We start from the raw sequence: 19,977 nt of genomic DNA on the forward strand, positions 1-19,977 counted from the left end.
AAAAAGCAATCACCACATTACTAAGAAAAACATCAAGGTATCTTCATGATCAGTAAAAGACACTCTAATTTGATTATGGCCTTCTTTGGATCTTAGTCCTCTATCCACTGATGTTTCCATTTTATTTTTATAATTTGAAGCATGACTTGCTTTGTCCAGAGCCTCTTATTGTTGCAACACTTCCATTTATGATTTTCTCTTCCCCCAGAATATTAGTATCTCTTAAAGCTTTTATAATATTTTCTGCTACTGGAAAGGGAATAATTTTCAAAGAAAAGCTGAAGTTACTTGAAAAATATGAAAATCTTGGTATTACAAGAAATTTCACAGGCTAAATGATGATTTTTCTGCAGTCTTGCTTCACTGTATTTCCTCTGCCTGTACTTTTAAGGAGCCCAGAAGGGGAAATGACTCTGGAGCGTGCAGTGAGCATACTGAAGAGTGAAAATACACAGTCCACACCTAGGATTCTTGCTGCAGTGACTTTCATACAGCATGAGTGCTTCCAGAAAGCAGATGCCAGAAGAAAAGTAAGTAATTATTTTTACGTGAGTTACAATCAGGTAGAGCAAATAACTTTCTATACTGTATGGCACTGTGTGCCAACATGAAGAAAAGGCATTCCAAGAAACCTTGTAGGATACTGATGTTGAATATTTTCCCTAATATATGTTGATGCTTTTTGCTGCAGATTCTTTTAAATCAGTGGAATGGTACTGGTCTATGCTAGCTAAAGTTTGGTCTTTAGGATTTTGTGATAGGAAACACAGAAATGTAGGGTAAGAAGGGACATCAAGAATTCACCCAAACCATCTGTAATTACAGATGGTTATGACCAACTTTTGAAAAGTCACATCAGTTAGGATCCCACAAGCTCCTACAGACAAAGAGCTTTACAACTCTTACTAGTTATTCCTAAAGTATAACTTAAATCTCCCTTTTGCAAACTAAGTTGGTTAGTTTCTATCCTATCCTGATGGATATGGAGAAAAATGTCTATTTTTCTGTCCCTTTTATAGTGTTTTTTCATGTATGTTAAGGCTGCTAAGTGTATACCCACTTAGTCTGCTCTTTTTCAGGCCAAATGAAGATAGTTCTTTCAGCCTTTATGAGTAAGTTGTAAAGTCTGAACTTTTTGTCAATATAATTGCTCCTGTCTCTCATTTTTGACTGGCATGCTTACACCGTTGGTACAGAAATATCCCAGAAATAGAAACTCTGGAGTACAGTGCAAACTTATCCAAGCTTCAGGGTTTGCTAGGACGGCACGCATGAGTTAATACAGTGTTTGGATTAGCCAAACTGGTAAGGGCTTGCTGGGACTGCACAACTGCATTAATACGTTGTTTGGATTAGCCAAATTTGTTAAGTCTCTTACAAGAGACTTGTTAAGTCTCTTACAAGTTTTTTGAAAGGGCATATTAAAAATATTCTCTTCTTCCTTTTCTTTAAATTTCACTATCGAACACAATCATGGCTCTCTTGCTGAACAGTTCTGTACATTAATGTGTAAAGTGGTTGTTTATTTCAATAATTTAAAAAAAAATTTCTTACACATGCTTTGTTTCATAATTTGCTTAGTATTATTCATATGTAATCTCAGCCTTAACTCCGTATTCGTGTATATGCAGTCCAGTTCAGTGACAGGCAAACATCACTCGGTCCTTTGGTAGTTTTAACTTGCTTCACGGTAGATCAAAGTCCATTTTCGAAAAAAACACAAGTACAATTAGCAGCCTTAACTTCAGTCTGAGGACAGAGCTTCAGAATTGAATGTTTGAAGGTGGTTTATTATTCAAACCTCTCTCAGGCAGCTTCCCTGAAAAACAAGTGGATGAGTAACAGAGTTCAAATTGGAGCAGTCAGCCTGAAGCCGCCTTCTATTTTCCTGTCTATCCCACATAAACTAGATGAGTTTTTCTGTTTGGTGCCCATCAGACTTGTTCACACTGGCATTGTCCTGTTTCCCCTTTTTAGCCTTTCAGCCTGCATTCCTTTTCTTTGTCTCCCGATGCTTTGTTCCCCGATACCTGATAGTCTGTGGGTCTAGTGGCTTTTCTTTTTCTCGTGAACTTGTGGTCTTACAGTGTTTTGGTGAATTTTGTCTACCGATGAAAATTTAGACAGACCAATCAATAGCTTTTGTAAATTCTCCTCTGCACATTAGGTCAAAACAGCACCACTTCTTTTACAAGAGTTTATAAATCACTTAAAATTACCAACAGAAAGCCTGCATAAGTGTTTAAAAAAACCAACCAGCTACGGTATTGGTGTCAAAAGGGCTTATCTGCTGTAATAAAGTAGGTGCCTTAAGCGTGTTCTATGCTCCACTTACCTCAAGACATACATTTCCGTATTTCATTCTGTTAGCATCTAGATGATTGTTGAATCAGGGGGAATCAGGTCAGCAGTGCAGCAGCAAGAAACTGTGCCTTTTGTACAACAGAATCAGAGGAAAGGCAGGCAGGCAGTGTAGTTTGCCAGGGCATGAAGGGCAAAAGGCTTTGTTACATTTCATTTCTTCGTGTTGCCAACACCTGTCAGTCATATTGAATTCTTTCTATCATTAAACTCTGGACTACTCAAAACAGTTGTATCAGATTTCTAAGTCTTTCACATGCTGTTGATTCTACACAAGGACGAGTTTGTCCACAAAACCATATGGCATTTTGAGATGCCAGAGGAAACCGTCCTCAATTGTACATGAATGTAAGGTGTTTTCCATAGTAAACTCATTCTGAGCTCATAAAATGAGCCAAGGCTTGCTTATGTCACATCACAGCTCATATGGGATTCATCATTTGCCACAACATGTAGAATTTGGAAACTATCTGTTTTCATACAGCTGCTGTAAAGTAACATCTTCTTAATTCTTCACTCATTTGGGGCCAAAACCTCATTTTCTAAAGATTTAGACACTGAAGAGTAGCCTTTGTTAAATGTGGGTGGTTCAGTAGTTAACTAGCTTACAATGTTTAATGGTCTACATTTTAAAGTTTACTAGTTTACTTTTTTTTTCTCAGTATGCCACAGATAAGAAGCACTAAGTATAATGTATTCTTATTTAAATACACTTTCAATACATGCACAGAAGTTAACAGAGAAAAATATTGTCTTTCCATCAGGCTGGCTGCTGAGAAAAAAACCCAAACTTGGCACATCAGGAACATTTTACAACCAGAAATCTCAAAGCAGTTTATAAATGTTCCAGAGTTAAATCTCAAATATCCATTTCACCAACATGGAAGCTAAAATACAGAGCAGTTAAATGTCTTGTCAGAGAGTACAAATCTGCAGCAAAGCTGGAAGAGATTTAGTTTCATTCTCTTATATTAATTATTAAAATATGATGCCTCCCTTAGTTGTGGATTTTAACTATGACTCATACGAAAGCCCAGAATTTAACAGTCATGTCCAAATGATTAGTGATCTGTGCTTCAAGTCTTTCAAACAGGAGCAAATGAAAAAAGTCCCTATGACTATTTAAAGTTTTGCTGGGGAGGGAGGGTGGAGTTTGTCATTTACAGTATCTAACTATTCTCTGCTGTGTTTTGTTTTCCTCACAGGTTTTCTCACTTGGTGGTATCCCCAAACTTCTACAGTTTCTTGATGTTCAGAACGAGGACATTCAGCGGGCAGCGTGTGGTGCTCTGAGAAACTTGGTGTTTGAGGACAACGACAACAAACTGGAACTGTCAGAGCAGAAAGGGATCCCACTCTTGCTCCGCCTACTCCGACACACCAGGGATGTAGAGACTAAAAAGCAAATAACAGGTAGTGTTTTCTGTGCAGTCAAACATGAAGTGCTTTAAGTAGCGCACAAGCTTTCGTGTGAGGTACATGATTGTTTATTTAGGCCAATGTTTAGTGACTAAGTACAAGAACATTGCCACCTATTCTAAGCTCTTCCCTTAGGGTGAAATTCCAAGGTCCTTATTCAAGACCAGACTTTAAGACAGTAAGAAGAGACTAGGAACTTCAACTTCCCCTCTGAAAGCTTCTTCAGAAATTACATGAGTCTATTTGTTTGCAGGAAGCTTAAAGTCCTAGATATTCCAGAAAAGAAAGTAAGGCTCCAAATAGCAAATTCTGTAGAACCATTTTGGTGAGCAGTCCCAGAGGTGCCTGGGACCATAATTAATGCCCACTACTTACACAGCAGCTCAGCCCTCACTTTTTGACAGTATGCTGCCGGTGCATACTGGGAGCTCCTTGTTGAAGACTGTCCCCCAGAACTGTCAGGTGCTGTGGATAGAAGGTGGTTGTCCTACTCCCTGCAGACCCTACTGCCCCAAATTTCTACTCTGAGCTCTCTCACTCCTAGCTGTTTACACCCGAGTCTGTTTTCTCACATCTGTGACAAGCAGAAGACTGCCACAGCAACAGCGTGCTTCCTTTCTGTGTGCAGGGGAGAGAATTCCTGCAGGACATCCATTTGGCCGTAAAGATCATACGGCACCATCAGTGGAGTGACCTGCATTCTGGATTCAGTCTTTGCAGGGCTTATGTTCTCACTCTTTTATTTCCAATGTCGTTGAGGAAGAACTGTTAAAAATTAGTAGGGCCCATTGCAATTTTGAAGGAAGAGCCCTTTGGATCAGAAACCCCATATTACACCTCTTGTTGTACATCAGTGTAGCAGAAGGAATGGTGGGAGGAAATGTCCACCATTACTCACAAAGAAACCTGTGGTTACTGCCCTGTTGGCTTTGCAGCAGCCAGTTAAGAAATGCCCACCACTTCATCCCTGCACTCCTGTTTGACCATAGTGTGTCTCTAGAAGTCAGCTGCTTGTGACCCACGTTCATTCTAGTTAGCATGCAAAGGAAGAGCAGGCTTATATCTTATAAATGGAAGAAAACATTATGAATAAATGAATAGAGATTTATTTCAAGTGGTCTTTAAAGATACCAGGAATACAAGCTATTAAAATAACAGTGCTTGAAAAGATACAGAAGGTGTCAAGCAGCCCTGCCTTGAAGCAAAGGCATGTTGAGACCTTCTGTAATTCTGCATTCTTTTATGTATTTGAAATACTGTGCTCCCTAAGCTGGAGAACAAAGCTTTGTATTGTTGTCTTTTGGCTCGGTTCTACAGCTCTACAACATTAAAATTTTTTAAAGTTTTTCACATTCATCAGATGCAGAATTGGGTCACTTAGTAACTTATTGTATAGTGTATTGTCTTTCGGTGCTGTTACACACCAGTGAGGGAAGCAGTGAAAATGGTGGTACAGTGGCCAGAAAGCTAATGCTCTTTTCTTGCTAGCAATTTTATCATTTCTGACAAAAGCTTTGACTGTTTGTGCAGGATAACTCATACGGATATTGTGAATATTACTGTCTTCCTCTTCACCAGTGTGAAAATGGATGAAGGCGCACCTTCTTTCTGCAATTACTGCTGTCATTGAACATGAATATTTACTTATGAAACATACAAGACACCAACAAAATACTTAAGCGATATCAAGCAGGATGTTGTAGTTTGCGTAAAGCAAAATATTCTGATATACCTTCATGCCTATCAGTTGCAAGGGATGGCTTTAAAAATACACCAAGAGAAGTATTTCTCGCTTTGTTCAAGACCAAATTGCAGTCAGGAGGAAGTACACTGGGTCCCTTGGTGAAAATGGCACTAGGGCATACTTTTTGCCATCACTTGAGCAATTCTGCCAGCTCCCTAGCAAGCTGCAAGGAGCCTACGGGGCAAAGGGCAGCCTGGTTGAATGAATTTCTATGAGAATTTTAACTTTGCTTCCAGCCACTTTCTTTGCCAGCCCACGCTTCAAAGGCAGGCAAGGAGTGGGCTGCAGACAGGAGGTAGACAGTCACTGTTAAGCATGTGCTTAACAGTGCTTAGGTTAAGGTCAGTGCTTCCCGTTGATCTTGGCATGTACAGTGATATCTAGAAAACACTGGAATTACTGTCCTGTACAGATTGACTACGTAGCCCAAGAAGGGCTGCAACATAAGGCTTTTCCAAGCACAGTGCAAACCTCTGAGTGCCTTTCTACCAAAATGGTTGGTTGCCCCGCTGAGCAACAGTTTCCCTGGCTGACTGATGGCTCACCTGCAAGTTTTGTTTCTCCTCTTGCATTGCCTTTGGCTTCCTACAGGAATAGTGGAATACCATAGCTATGCATGCAATCGCACTGCAGTGTTGTAACACTTCCAGGAAAAGATTAATGCAGAACCTTTGGGCTTCCACCTGGTCAGCATGAGAAGCCCATCTGACTTTCCACATCATACTTATTACTTGCCTACTCTGACTGTAAATTAGAGACTTCCAAATGTGTGATATGATAATTAGCTGAATGTCTTCCCCTTTAAGAGATTAGTAAAATAGTCTTGGTACCTGATAATACCACACTGAACTCTGGTGAAAGACTCCTGGCCAAGGATCGAAAGCATGTGATACTCATTAATAAAGACACCTAAGCTCAGCAGAGGAAAGCTTTTTGTTTCTACTGCTGTGTAGGAAGCATGGTACGAAAGCACTCCACCTAACAAAAATACATGAAGATGAGGAAGTTTTTGGAGAGAAGGAAGTTAAAACTCCGAGACACAGAAGTTGTCTCATACTGTACTTCATTACCTGTCAGAAATATGATCTAATACTTGTGCACATGAGATAAGTACATCTCAGCCTTAGAAGCTTATCTTTAAGGTCGCTGGCTTATTAGTACCAGCAGTGTTAATACAGACAAACACTTGCCTAATATTAAGCCATATCATATCATATCATATCTTCTCAAAGAATGTTTTGATGGCCTGTATTTTCTTCAAGACCTAGACTGAGGAATACAGTCTGAGTATAGTCATGCAGTGTGCCTTGTATTGTCCTATGAAAAGACTGAAAGCAATGAAAGTGTATGGAGGTAAATGCTGATTATAGCAAGTGCTGTGTCCTGCCACACAGTCTGTGCATCCCAGGAGAACACACAAAAAGCACCAAACCAGTACTCCCACCAAAGTGGCTTTGTGCTTATGACAGTGGTTTGAAAGCTGCCGTAGACCAGTTTACCTAATGCCCCTGTGCAGAAAATAGCTGCCCGGTTTCTCTGTGCAATTTCTGTGCTTATATGACCTCTTCTTAGGGGGAATGAGACCTCCTCAAGATCACATTGACTGAATTTGCTAGCTTCATAAAATCATTGATACAAGTAAGGGAACCATAGGCTTTGTCCTTTGTTTGACATACAAACAAACGCCTTGCAAATCTCTTAGGAAAGGAATGAGGTTACTCCTGAATAGTAGGAGAGGATGTCACTTGGAGACAATGCAGGAGCCAAGACAGGAACGGCATTTTGTAGTATTTGGAGAGCATACTGAGGAACAGAAAGTAAAATGGCTGTGGCGTGAAAAAAAACAAAAAAGATTAGCTTTTGAAGATAAGCCAGATGAGCCTCCAGGGAGTATCTAACCTCTTGATCTTGTTATCATGCAGCACAAATCTAAGAAATGAAAGAAAATTTTTCCTGCAGGGAAGACTACAGCACAAACAGAACTGTCATTAAAAGAAATATAAATTTAAAAGGAAACCCCACCCATTTTCCCAAATAACCATCTAAGGGAAAACTATGCCCCGATGAATAGATTATAGTATAGCTGCAAGGAAAGAGCCCACTCCTAAAGACATTTTCTGATGTGAACAAATTCATCCACACCCAGAATGCCACTGAGAGAATCCTTCTGAGCCGGGTGAGACAGTGCCTGTGGGTAAAGGTAGGATTTTTGTTGGAAAATTTACAGGGTGAGCAACATCTCATTCTGTTCTGACAATTCTATTCTAGGTATCTGTCTATAATTCAAAATGCACTTGTTCCTTTTAAGGTTATATTCTGTCTTTGTGCCCTTGCATTTGTGCCATTCTGTCTTAACCTGCTTCCCTTACCAATGCCCTTTGGACTGCACGTCTGATTTCCTATAAGCCTTACTTATTCTTCAGGAAAGTACATTCTTCCTTTTATTTCCTAATTCAGAGGTTGAAGAGCAGATCCCAGAAGAAGGAATGGGCTGCTTCTGGCTGGCCTTTGTTTTGATTTTACTATTGCTCACAATAGCTGAAATTAAATTCAAAGCGTAAGGAGATACAAAAGAAACATTTTTTTGTTGTGAACTGATGAAAGGAACATTCACTAATACTCTGCCAGTGTTTGGAGGAGGAGGTCTGTGAAACTTAGAGCAGCAAGCTGGAGAAACAATGAATGCCTTTGTAGAGAAAAGCAGAAATACTTGTCTTTTTCCAGGGGAAGAGTACTTTAAAAAGAATTGTCATCTGTTGGAATAGAACATAAGCAAAGCTAATCAATTATACAAGATTATATTTGAGATTTGTTTTGGTGTTTGGAGATTGTGAGTAGACAAGGTGTGTAGCGTTACTTATGATTTGTTTAGTGACCAATGTCTGGACAGTAACGGCCAACCCGTGTTTAACAGCTTTCCCTCCTATGAGGAATTTTGCTATCAAGTGTTAGAGAAACTTCGTAATGGGTATCTCCTGTCGTCCAGCAGATTTCCAAAGACCTGTAAACTCACTCTCTGTACCTCCCATCTACCCCCTTTGCATGCGAGTTTATTCTCCTGTTCATTGGTCTTTACTTGGTACTTGGAAGTGCAACTAGTCCTGCCAGGCATCGGAAGGGACGAATTCCTCCCTGGAAGTGTGGAGAATGATCGCTGGTGTCGGTGTTGTTAGCTCTGTTTAGCTTGTGTTACTTTGGTGACAGAGAAGATGATTGCTACAGGTGGGCAATGCACATGCAGAGCCATGGAAAACTGCGCTTCTTGGTCAGGCATTAGACTGACTATATGGAGATCTGACTTTAATTACGTGGATAATTGTGCCCCTTTTTTGCCCCATTTCTATGTCCTCAGATCAGGGCTGGTGAACTCTTATCACCCTCTTTTGCTCCTCTTCAGGATATCAAGTGCCAGGTAGGCTCCTTCATTCATTAGCTTCAAGGAGTTTGAGATTAGGTCTTTCAAACTGTTGGGGAGTCTTTTTGCCACTCTGATTTTATTTGGGATATTGCAGGTTTGTTGTGGAATTTGTCCTCCAATGACCAGCTGAAGCACCTGTTGATTATAGAAGCCCTGCAGACACTGACCGAAGCTGTTCTCATCCCTTACTCGGGCTGGCCAGATCGTGATTACCCAAAGTCAAGTGTTTTACCTGACCCTGATATCTTCTACAATGCCACAGGATGCTTGAGGTGAGCACTCAGTCCACAGGTACCCAAAACATTAGTGATGATAAAACAGGCCTGCACACTTATTTTCTTTCTTGCTTTGACCTTTGATGGCTCCAAGAGAAGAGTTTGCATACAGATCATATTTTGAAATGCCTCATGTGTATCAGACCAGAAGAATTACTGCTCAATGCAATGAAAACAGCTTTCTTTATAAGGCTCCTATATGTTCATTTGATGGGCGCTCCACAGACTAAATACATCCATAACAGAAGATAGTAATCAGAGGCCTGGTTGCAGTGCATAGTTGCATTGAAGTCAAAGAGATCCTTCACTGAATAACAGTTGTTGGTATGATGTATAGTATTAGCCCCTGACTGATAATGATAGTAGTAAAAACAAAGCTGTTTTAAATGGTTGTAGGAGTGGTATTACAAATTAGCACTGGAGAAAAGCTAACAGTAACTTAAAAGAAACTTTAAACCTGTGCAAGCCTTTTAAAGTTATTTTAAGACTCTAGTGCAGTGGTCTCCAAACTTTTTTGATCATACACCCCTATCAGTAAAAAAATTTTGAGAACACTCCCTCAGTATATGTATAGTTATTTATTTATAAATTATATACATGTACTACTGTACTAATATATTATGTAAATTATAAAACGTACATAAAAACAGAAAATAAAAAGGATTATATAAAGATGAAATAAACACTATTTTAATTTTTTTAAATTTTATTTATTAATGGTACAAAACTATTTCCTTCCCACACCCCAATGGACTGTCTTGTGCACCCCCTGGGGAGACCAGTGCTCTAGTGGATGTATAGCACGGTGGCCTTTAAAGCCTAGGTCTGAAGTTGTATGATCTATTGATACAAATACAAGAGTGACACCTTTGTAGGATGTCAAGTTCTTTGATGCACATAGTATCGTTTATAACCACTTTGTTAATACCTTTTTCATAAACAATTCCTGCTTCATTTTAATTTCTAAAATTTATGAAGCACAAGAAGTGACTATCCACTGGAGTCGCATGCAAACTCAAAATAATTAAGACCCTTATACATAGCTTGAGTATATGTCTGTAATTCTGACTGGCAGAACAGATTTACGATTGCGTTTGTTGAAAAGTAACAGCGCAAAACCCCATGAAGAGTCCTAGACTGTAGCAGGTAAAGCAGTGAGGTTTATTTCTTTGAAACACAATTTCTTAGTTGTGCTGGAGCAAAACACAGTCATAGGCAGTAATAGGATTTTTATCATCTGTCCTGGTTTCAGCTGGGATAATTTTCTTCCTAGTAGCTGGAAGAAAACCAGTATAGTGCTGTGTGTTGGATTTAGCATGAGAATAATGTTGATAACACACTGATGTTTTAGTTGTTGTTAAGCAGTGTTTATACTAACTCAAGGACTTTTCAGCTCCCCATACTCTGCCAGCAAGGAGGTGCACAAGAAGCTGGGAGGGAGCACAGCCAGGACAGCTGACCCAAACTGGCCAAAGGGATATTCCATACTGTATGATGTCATGCTCAGTATATAAGCTGGGGGGAGTTGGCCAGGGGCAGCGATCACTGCTTAGGGACTGACTGGGTGTCAGTCGGCGGGCGGTGAGCGGTTGCATCACCTCTTGGTTGTTTTTTTTTTTTTCCCTTTTCCCTTCCTGGGTTTTGTTCCTCTCTCTCTCCCCCCCACCCCGCCCTTACAATTTATTATTGTTGTTGTTGTTGTTATTTTATTATTTCAAGTATTACACTGTTCTTATCTCAACCCACGAGTTTTCTTATATTGCTCTTCTGATTCTCTCCCCCATCCCACCTGGGGGGAGGGTGAGCGAGTGGCTGTGTGGTGCTTAGTTGCTGGCTGGGGTTAAACCACGACATCATCACATGCCTCCATTTAGAGAATTTGATTTTATGTAAACAAGAAACTAGTCTTCTATGAAGAGTAAAGAAAATTCGTTTCAGGGTAGTCTCAACAGAAATTTGTTGTCATGTTTGTTTTATTCAAGCAGTGGTAATGCTGTTTACAGTGGATAACTCATCAGGGGCAGTTCCTTAGAGCAGTCTCAGGTTCAGACACCCAGGAGTGTTAGCATTTCCCATAAGAACCACAAAGTTGGCAGCTTTCTCTTACAATTTCTTCCCTTTGCACTTTACTGTTGTATAGCCCTGTAAGTGCCGTTTGGGCTACCGAAAGACTAACATACTTGAAGGATTAGTTCTGGTGTCATAGGTCCATCAGTGGGACAACTGAAGTGCTCATGTACCTGGAATTTTCTTTCAAGAGACAGCAAGTCATCTTCATCTACAGCAATATTAGGTATTAATGGGACCATAGTGTTTTCTGCCATTTGTGCTGGGTAAGTTCTGCTCACCTGCTGTAATACCTGCTGAGTTCTACCAGCTTTACCAGGCACGGGAGCAGTCCTTTGGGTAGTAAGTAGAACATGCTCAGCAGTGGCCAAGTCACTCTTTTTTTTCTAATCGGCGTGTAAAGCACAACTAATAGTTACATTCAGTAGCATCTCCAAGGACCCTTTGGATAAATACATGGAGTTAATCTCAAGCCATAATCACTACTCATCTAAACAGATGACTTGGAAAGGGGCCATGGTACCTACAAGCACAGAGAAGTGTTCAGTTTTCAGCTGCTGCCAAAGACACTTACTTTGATGTATCATAACCTATAGCTAAACTGATTAGAAAATTACTTAACCTAAATTAGGAAAAAGCCATTTTTTAAACCAAAGTAAGCCCTGTCCAACTTCTTGCACAAGTTCAAGTAAATTGAGGCCAGGCTGTAGCCATGGGGTGGATGAATAGATTTACAGTTGTGGATTTACTACTCCCATCAGCTAATAGCCTCATGAACACAGTAGCAGCTACTACAGAGAAACACCAAAGGCCTCAGTAAACACACCCCTAAATGACTGAAGTATAAAAATCACATCTTTAATAAAAACAACTTTAAAAATAACAGTCCATAAAACTGTGGCCCTTTGTGTTTGTGAGTTCAAAGTCATTGCACGTTAAGTAAATGCAAATACGAGTATCAGAGATGCACGTCTTTTGGCTACACATTCAAAAATGCATGAAGGGACATAGTTTGAAATATTTAGTGAGTAATGTATGAGCGCAAAGGCATGGCCTGAGTTTTAAACGCTTCTTAGTAAAGTACAAGGAATTAAGTTTGAAATTTAGAGGCTGGGAAGCTGCCCAGTTTTGCCTTACACATACCTGCTTTGCTAATATGTCCTATAGCAGAGTAGTTGTAACTGTATGGCATGAATTTTTACTGTGTAAACAGCTCTGTATCTGACTCGTGGTTTCAGAAGACAAATGAGTTCTTATCTATACAAAATACTCAACAATAAAGCACCTTTTTCTGCAGAAACTACTGTCAGCCCACTAACCACTAATTAATTTAATCTCTAAGTAATAATTAACTTTTATTTACTCTGATGGCTCAAAAGCAAATACAGAGAAACATTAACTACCCATAATAAAATCTCTCTAGCTAACGCTAGTGGTGGTGTCTATGAAATGAAGCAGGTTGTCTTTTTTTGTATTAATTAGCCCAAGCTGTATTTGTACAGAAACCAGTCTGGCTGTTAGGTGTGCCGCTTTGTGATGGCATGACCTGCTCCTCTCCTGCGTTTGGACTCTGGAACCGTCTCTTCCCTGTGAGCCAGCCGATGGGGGCACAGGATCATTCTCAGTTTTAGTGTGGTATTACCCTTTCTGAGCTTGTTGCAGCAACTTGACACAACTTGATATGTGACCAATAAGACATAACAGTAGCCGAGTTGTTTTAAATTAAATAAAAGTAGATTCTGAACGTACCTTACTCTGTACAAAAAGTCAGTGAGTGGGGCTGCTCCAGAGCTGCAGTTAGCTCTGCAAGCCTTAATGAAAAGTCTTTCAAACTGCCCTTATCTAGATGCTCAAGGATACATTACCTATTTTAAAAATATGATGTCCATATACTAGTCCTCATTTTGAAGAGTTTGAACACTGAAAATTATGATTAGAACAAGAAGGGCTTGAAAATTCACAGGTAAAGTTGATCCGCAGGATTGCCAACATACTTTCTAGCAGAGAATAGTTTTTAATGAGGCTTACCATACTTGTACAGACCAAATATGCGAGATTTTTAAGATTAATCAGTTTGCATCTCTTTATTGGAAATTAACACACCTCCCAAATTAGGTCACTAGAAGTACTCCTTCCTTATGTATTAATCTAAAAAAAAAAAAATCTCTGCACAAAGAAATGCTGAAAACTAAAAGAAGAGCACACCACAAACTAAAAAAACTGTGCACTGAGGGAATGATGTTACTAATGAAGATGTTTAAAGAGTATATATATTTGCCAGAATATAAGTCTGTAATTAGTCTAACCTTTTGTAATATGTTTGTTGTGCATGTTGATAAAGTCTATAGCCTGCAGCTTCTATTACAGGGCAAAAATAGTACTTTGAAGTGCAATACATTATGCATAGCACAATAGTTATTTATAGGAGAATGCCAAAACATCTTTTCAAAAATTTACACGCACCTATTGACTGAAAGGGACACCCACAGTCCAAATCTAACGCTATCATCTGACATGGGCATATGCACTGTGCCACAGAGTTACCAACTAATAAATTAAAGCTCTCTTCATCCTCTTTGATAGAATTTCAGGAGGAGAAGTGAATCCACGCCTAGCAGATGATATTGCAGATACTAACACTGGAAGGAGTGAATGACCAGAACACGCCCCGTTCTGCTAACCAGTTATTGCCAGAAGTATTGTGGGGTCCTGAATCTCGGCTGCCTGTGTCAGTGTATGCAGTCACTGATAAGGAAGTCTGACGTTAGAAGGATTTGTTAATCCCATTCTCTAGGTCTGTAATTTGTCTTAAAGCTTTGCTTCTGGCAGTTTTACAGGAATTGCAGGTCACAAAACTTAACACAATAAAAAGAAGCTGCGTACACCACACGATTCTGCATTAGCAGTTAGAATAAGCAATGGTATTGTTCAGTCCTGAAATATGATAAAAAGCACTGTGCTCTGAATAGGCAGAGTAAGCCAAATCAAAAGACTTTACTGGTTGCCTGACAACAAGCTGAACAAGTAAAATTGGTGTATTAAACTATCTAGAGGAGTACTGCAGACTTTTGCAGACAAGTCTTGTCGGATTTTAAAAGTAAAGTAACTTTTTCTTGGCCTAAAAGTCCTACACATAATAGTTCTGTCTCCAGTTCCAATACAAATGGGTAGAAATCTTCAAGATACTTAGCCTCCTCCTCCATACTCCTTCTCTGAGTCCGAAAGGGTAAGATGCCAACAGCATGCAGAACATACGGTTTTGAATATTATTTATATACATAAGTGAATTTATGGCATGACTCTTCCTCTGATTAAAAGGAAGGCTTAGTAGAAGGCTGTCTGTGTTATACCTTGAAAGCTGATGATCTTGTTCCATTTTTACCTTGAAATACCTGTTCCCAAAAGTTCTGCAACGCTGAACTTTCCAAAATTTATGTTTAGTTGTCACATTTCCTCTTGCAAAACATTTCAGTTAAGTGTTGGAGCTAGTGATCACAACTGTTGTGTTTCATTACAGAATACTCCTTTTTAATTGCTCTGTAACTGGAGCGTCCCGTGGCCCTATCTATCCTAATTCTTCAAAACTTTCTAGACAACTATCTCCAGAAAAGTCAGCTAACCTCTCTGTTCCTGGTTCCCCAGCCAGTAAAATAGAAGTAACGCTTCCTTTTTCATTATTATTTTTCACGCTTTGTCTGTCCCAGCTTCCTTTTAAGTTCTTTGTGAATTACAGAGTGACCCACAAGGACGGTGGAAAGCTGTAGTTGGAGGAAGTAGTATCATTGCACTTCAGACCAGAAGGCTGCGTAAACATCTACTTACATTTGCTCTGGAGAGAAGTGAAGCCAAAGCTCTCACCGTGTGTTGAAAAGCATAATGGCAGCTCAATTTCATAATGGAAGCTTCTAAGAGAGAACGTAAAACAAATGACTGATGATAGCAAGTCTTTGAACCAAGGCCTCTTGCATAGCATTGCCATTCCTTTAAGTTTATTTCCATCCATTCTTATCTTCTCTTGCCTCCTCTTCAATTTATCTGCTCCCCCAATTCGTGAAAGGGATTTTATTTCCAGCAAGCAGCTTGCAGCCTGGTGTCTGTCATTACTAAGTAGATCCCCAGATACCATTCCCGCCCTGTTGCATTTTTGAACTGTGTAGGGCATGAAGGGAATAGAATTTTCCGAACTACTTCAGGAAATTATTATCACGTAATTGAGTTAAATTACCAGTTTTAGCAGAATGAGTCCCAGGAGCAATAGCCCTCTTCTTATCAGTCATGTGGATCATTTACAGCAGTGCAAAAAACCTTTTCCAACATAGTCGGCCAGTGTGTGACTCAGTGCTGGCTTAAAGGGAGTATCCCTTTCATTTGGTGCCATTTGCAATCTAACTGAACATGTATTATCATTCCGTTTCTTTCAAAATCACACTTGATTTTACTATGTTACATTTCTTTGTATTTACCTCACATCTCTGGATCAAAACAATATTTCCCAATAGGGAATTAGCTGATCCTCCACAAATGCCACAGGAACATGGGCAAATGGCTGCTTCGGTTACAGATATAGTTACACCATGCATATGTGCAAGAGAAAACAGAAGCAGCAAATACGAGATGAGGTAAATGAGGCACATAGATCGATACGATGCATCCACATTAGCATGTGGAATAGTTTGGGCATCTCACCAGGATTACCATATTTAAGCATGCCAGAAGTCAGAGATTTTTAATAGTTAGATGATGCCAAAATGTAAGTAAGTTCTGAGTCATTCAAAGGAGAGCATCCCTACAAGCAGCAATCTCCCTCAGGCTGCGTTCTCCCCATGCTGCATTCTTCCAACCATTCAATACCGACGCAGGGTAGAGATATCAGAAATTGGGTAGCAAAAGAGTTTTTCTATGAGAAGACTCTTGATCTTGACTCAAGCTGATCCTTTTTTCCACGGATGTATTTGTCTCAGTGTACTTCTGATGAAATGCAAGCAAAACAAACTTGCACGGCAGACTTGAAGATTTCTAGGTAGCCCTGAAGTCTCACCATGGGGGTTGCCACGAGCCACAATACTGGGCCAGCCCAACCATGGCAATTGCCCAAACACTGAGTCTTTCAAGGCCTCCAGGAGCTCCACTACAAGAGAGTCCAACTCCTGAGCTCAGAGGGAGGCGTTCCAGCTGTCAGGAACCTCAAATCTTGGGAAGCCAAGATGAAGTCAGTTTTGCAATTTTCTAAGCAAAATGTTGCCATTTTTTCAAAACTAGTATTTTTTTTTAATTTATTTATGTTTCTGTGACACTTATCAGAAATGTTTATTTTTTCCCAGTCAAATAATATTTTTGTTTCCTGGAATTTCTCAAGCTTCAATTAGCAAACAAACTCAAACTGTCAACTGAGGTTTTGCCTGAAATGCTCTTCTCTGCCTTCAAACCAACTCTGACCCTATGCAGAGCAAGGTGGTTACAACTGTAATTGGGCGAGTGGGAGTGCAGGAGCTCTTCCCTTTCCCTTTCCCAGATAAGGAAACAGGGAAAGGTGGGGAACGGAGTGGCCATATGTGTAGAGACGCGCACACAGACACACACTGATATCTCTGACTGGATGAACAGTTGAGCATCAGCTTCTTAATGAAACAGAGTTCTGTAATTCATTTCCTTTGCAGAACAGGACAGTGCCTCTGATTCAGGCTCTTCTCTGCCTCCTGAGCTATAAAGCTATGTGCCCCACCATATTCATGCTAGGCAGCAAGGCCAGGTGATGGCCCCTCCTTGCACAGCCATTCAGCATGATCTTAGTTGTCAAAAGTTCAGGGATTTTTAGAATAACGTACTGTGACAAAACGAAATACTGTATCAGCTGAAGTGTCTTTGGTGAGGGAAATTCCACACTTATCTTTTAATAGTATTTTTAGTCTGTGTGCCTCAGAAACTATTTTTGCTATGCAATAGAAGGGCTGTAGCATGTACATTTCTGTCAGTATAACCGTAAACACATGAAAGGGTGACATGCCTCGAATGTGACATACATAGGTAAAATTAAATTTCAAAGTGGTGTCTATAGTAAGCCATATTGAGGAATCTGAATATTGATTCTGTGATATATAATTCCATGAGAGGATAAATGAACTCATAAATAGGGATATTGTTAACAGCATGACCTAAAGTAAAACTATAATTACAATGCATTAGTATTTAATCTGAATATGTACTTCCCGGGGGAAAAAAACAGAAGAACTGCATTGACAGTATATAAAACGTTACATTCATTTTACAGTCAAAAGCCACAGGAAAGTTTAAAGCTGTACCTTACTGGCTTTGTTGTTAATAAAATTTTAAACCATTGTAATTTCCAGTGGGTAAAGTAAGCATGCAAAATAAACACCCTGAAACTATCTAAAGGAACATGTCCCTCTCTGTTTTTGAGGGATGCTAAGATTGGTTTATATTTAATGTTATTTCAAACAAAGAAGCTGGAATGTGATACTGCATGCAGCCTTTTGGCCAGCAGAGCTGCAGGAGTCCAAAATAATGAGGCCTAGGTTTATAGTTGTTTGTTCAGTTGTAAAAATAATTGTACCCCAAAATTGTAAGTGTTGTTACTTCCCTGGAAATCAGTAGCTTATTTAGAGCCAAACTTCAAGCAGCAAGTGTGTGTTTGGCTTTTCAAGAGTTTTTAAGTTACTTTCATAATTCATTTTCAAGTTGTACTTGGGTTACCACAAAGTACAGAAAAAGTTACTTGAAAGTCAGGCAAACAGTGGCTTCCTTTGGGTCTGGAAGAAGCAGAAAGCGTGCGGAGCTGTGTCCAAGCCACCATGGTAGAACAGCAGAAGGCATCTGGCATTTCCTTCTCTGACTGAGCAGCTTCTGGTGGCTTCAGCTTTTTTCTGCTTAGATGCCAGCAGTTTCTCTGGGAAGCTGGGAATCGGCTGAGCACAGTGTATATTTTCCTCTTCCTTGTCCCCGCACATTTCATAATTCTCACACTGCTGGTCTGGCAGTGATGGCAGTGGCAGCCACGTCACGATTCATCCCCTCAGCCTCTTGCCCAGCGGTGGGGCCGGGCTGCTGCTCCGACCTACCAGCTGGTCTGCGTTCACGTACCCTCCTGCCTGCTAGTACCCCTCAGAGCATTTCCATGAGCACATGAACTGCCACCTGAATTTGGCCCCGTAACTGACATCGGTTATCTTTACGTGTTAATGTACAAATGTTGCTAAAACTCTCAGAACGTGTCTGTTGATAGGTCATGTTGGATCAAGAGCTGGTTTGGTGTAGGTAAATGCTAAAGGACATTTGTGTGCATGGAAATTTTTACAGGTATCTTTCCTCTGATATTTTGACATAGCTACTGTCCCAAATATTAAAAATACAACTACAAATGGAATAATGGAAAAAAAGTCCAGTTTGTTTGACTGTTTAAAAAGGATTAATTCAACTTTGAGATGGAGATTTGAGTCAGGTCTTACCTTATCCATCCAAAAACAACAGTTTCTTTTTCTGGAGTATTTGTTTTTGTCTGGGAGTGCACGGAAGTGAAAGTTTTACTTAGCAGAGGCTCAGATTATCTTACAGCTCTGAAGAAAGGAAGCAGTAAACCTTAACTTCAGTATCTTTAAGATTTAGCTGGAAAAGTTTGTCAGAGGAGCACAAGGAAATATCTTTGACTAAGTCTCTTCTCACCAACATATTCCTTCCTGCACAGAAACATGAGCTCTGCCGGCCCAGAAGGAAGGAAGAAGATGAGAGAATGCGACGGCTTGATTGATTCTCTTGTGTATTATATTCAAGGAGCTATTGCAGACCACGAGCCCAATGACAAGGTATTCTTTGAGATGAAAGGTCTTTTCCTAGGGGAAATTGCTAGGAGAACATTTTTTTGTTTAGAAACGAATGTTCAGAAACAGTTGTGATCTAATTGCCAAACTTATTTCCAGGGCTTTTAGAACTGTCACCAAAGATGAAAGTCCAGTAAGAAGCTTTCTGAAGTGTCTTTTTATCCTGCAATCTAAAATAATAACATACCTTAGCTTTGGGAAAACACTTTCAGAATCACCAGAAAGAGCTAGAAACGTCTGTTGGTTTTTTTTTTAAATGTGACATAAAGTCACAGCTTTCAGAAATACTGAAACACCTAAAGAGTCGGATATTACCTTTTTAGTTGTCTCAGGGAGCTAGCTAGCTAGAAGCTTAATAAATTAATCTGGTTACTTTCCTGTATATTTAGTGCTATATACCCCTTAGGAAAAGAAGAACATAAATCTCTTTGGGTGGCAGTGTAATTAAGGAGCTTGCATCATTTAGAATGAGATTGTTTTTCCTAAGTTTTTTAGAAGTTATACATTCTGCCTAAGCCAGTAACTACAAGGACGTGGACACCTCCAGAAGCCAGTTCCTCTCATTCTCTTCCTCCCACCATTGACTGCAGATGAACCCTGAACATTGCTTAGACTAGATGCTTGCCTTTTAGCTGGGTGAAGTTGGGTGAGAAGACCAGCTGTCACTTATGAGAAGGTTAGCTGTAGCCTGTGAGGCACTTCTAGCGTGCCTGCTATAACTTGTGCTGTGTAGTGGTAATTACTGCACATTTATAGCTCTATCCTAGGATTAGTTACTTGAGCTTCTCCATCTCCCTGTATTCAGTGCCATTAGCTTCAGGGAGAATCCAACACATTACACTTGTGCCAATAGCTCCCTGC

General features: G+C 39.9%; 1 protein-coding gene across 1 annotated transcript in view; it reads left to right on the forward strand.

The window, feature by feature from the left end:
* PKP2 (plakophilin 2) overlaps positions 1–19,977 on the forward strand; it is a 46,864-nt gene that overhangs the window by 16,746 nt on the left and 10,141 nt on the right. Inside the window, exons 4-7 of the mRNA XM_076340455.1 lie at positions 392–530; positions 3,567–3,774; positions 9,037–9,214; positions 18,984–19,101. Of these exons, the coding sequence (XP_076196570.1) occupies positions 392–530; positions 3,567–3,774; positions 9,037–9,214; positions 18,984–19,101 (643 nt within the window). The remainder of the gene's footprint in view (positions 1–391; positions 531–3,566; positions 3,775–9,036; positions 9,215–18,983; positions 19,102–19,977) is intronic.

The sequence above is a fragment of the Aptenodytes patagonicus genome, chromosome 1, assembly GCF_965638725.1.
Source record: "Aptenodytes patagonicus chromosome 1, bAptPat1.pri.cur, whole genome shotgun sequence".
Lineage (NCBI taxonomy): Eukaryota > Metazoa > Chordata > Aves > Sphenisciformes > Spheniscidae > Aptenodytes > Aptenodytes patagonicus.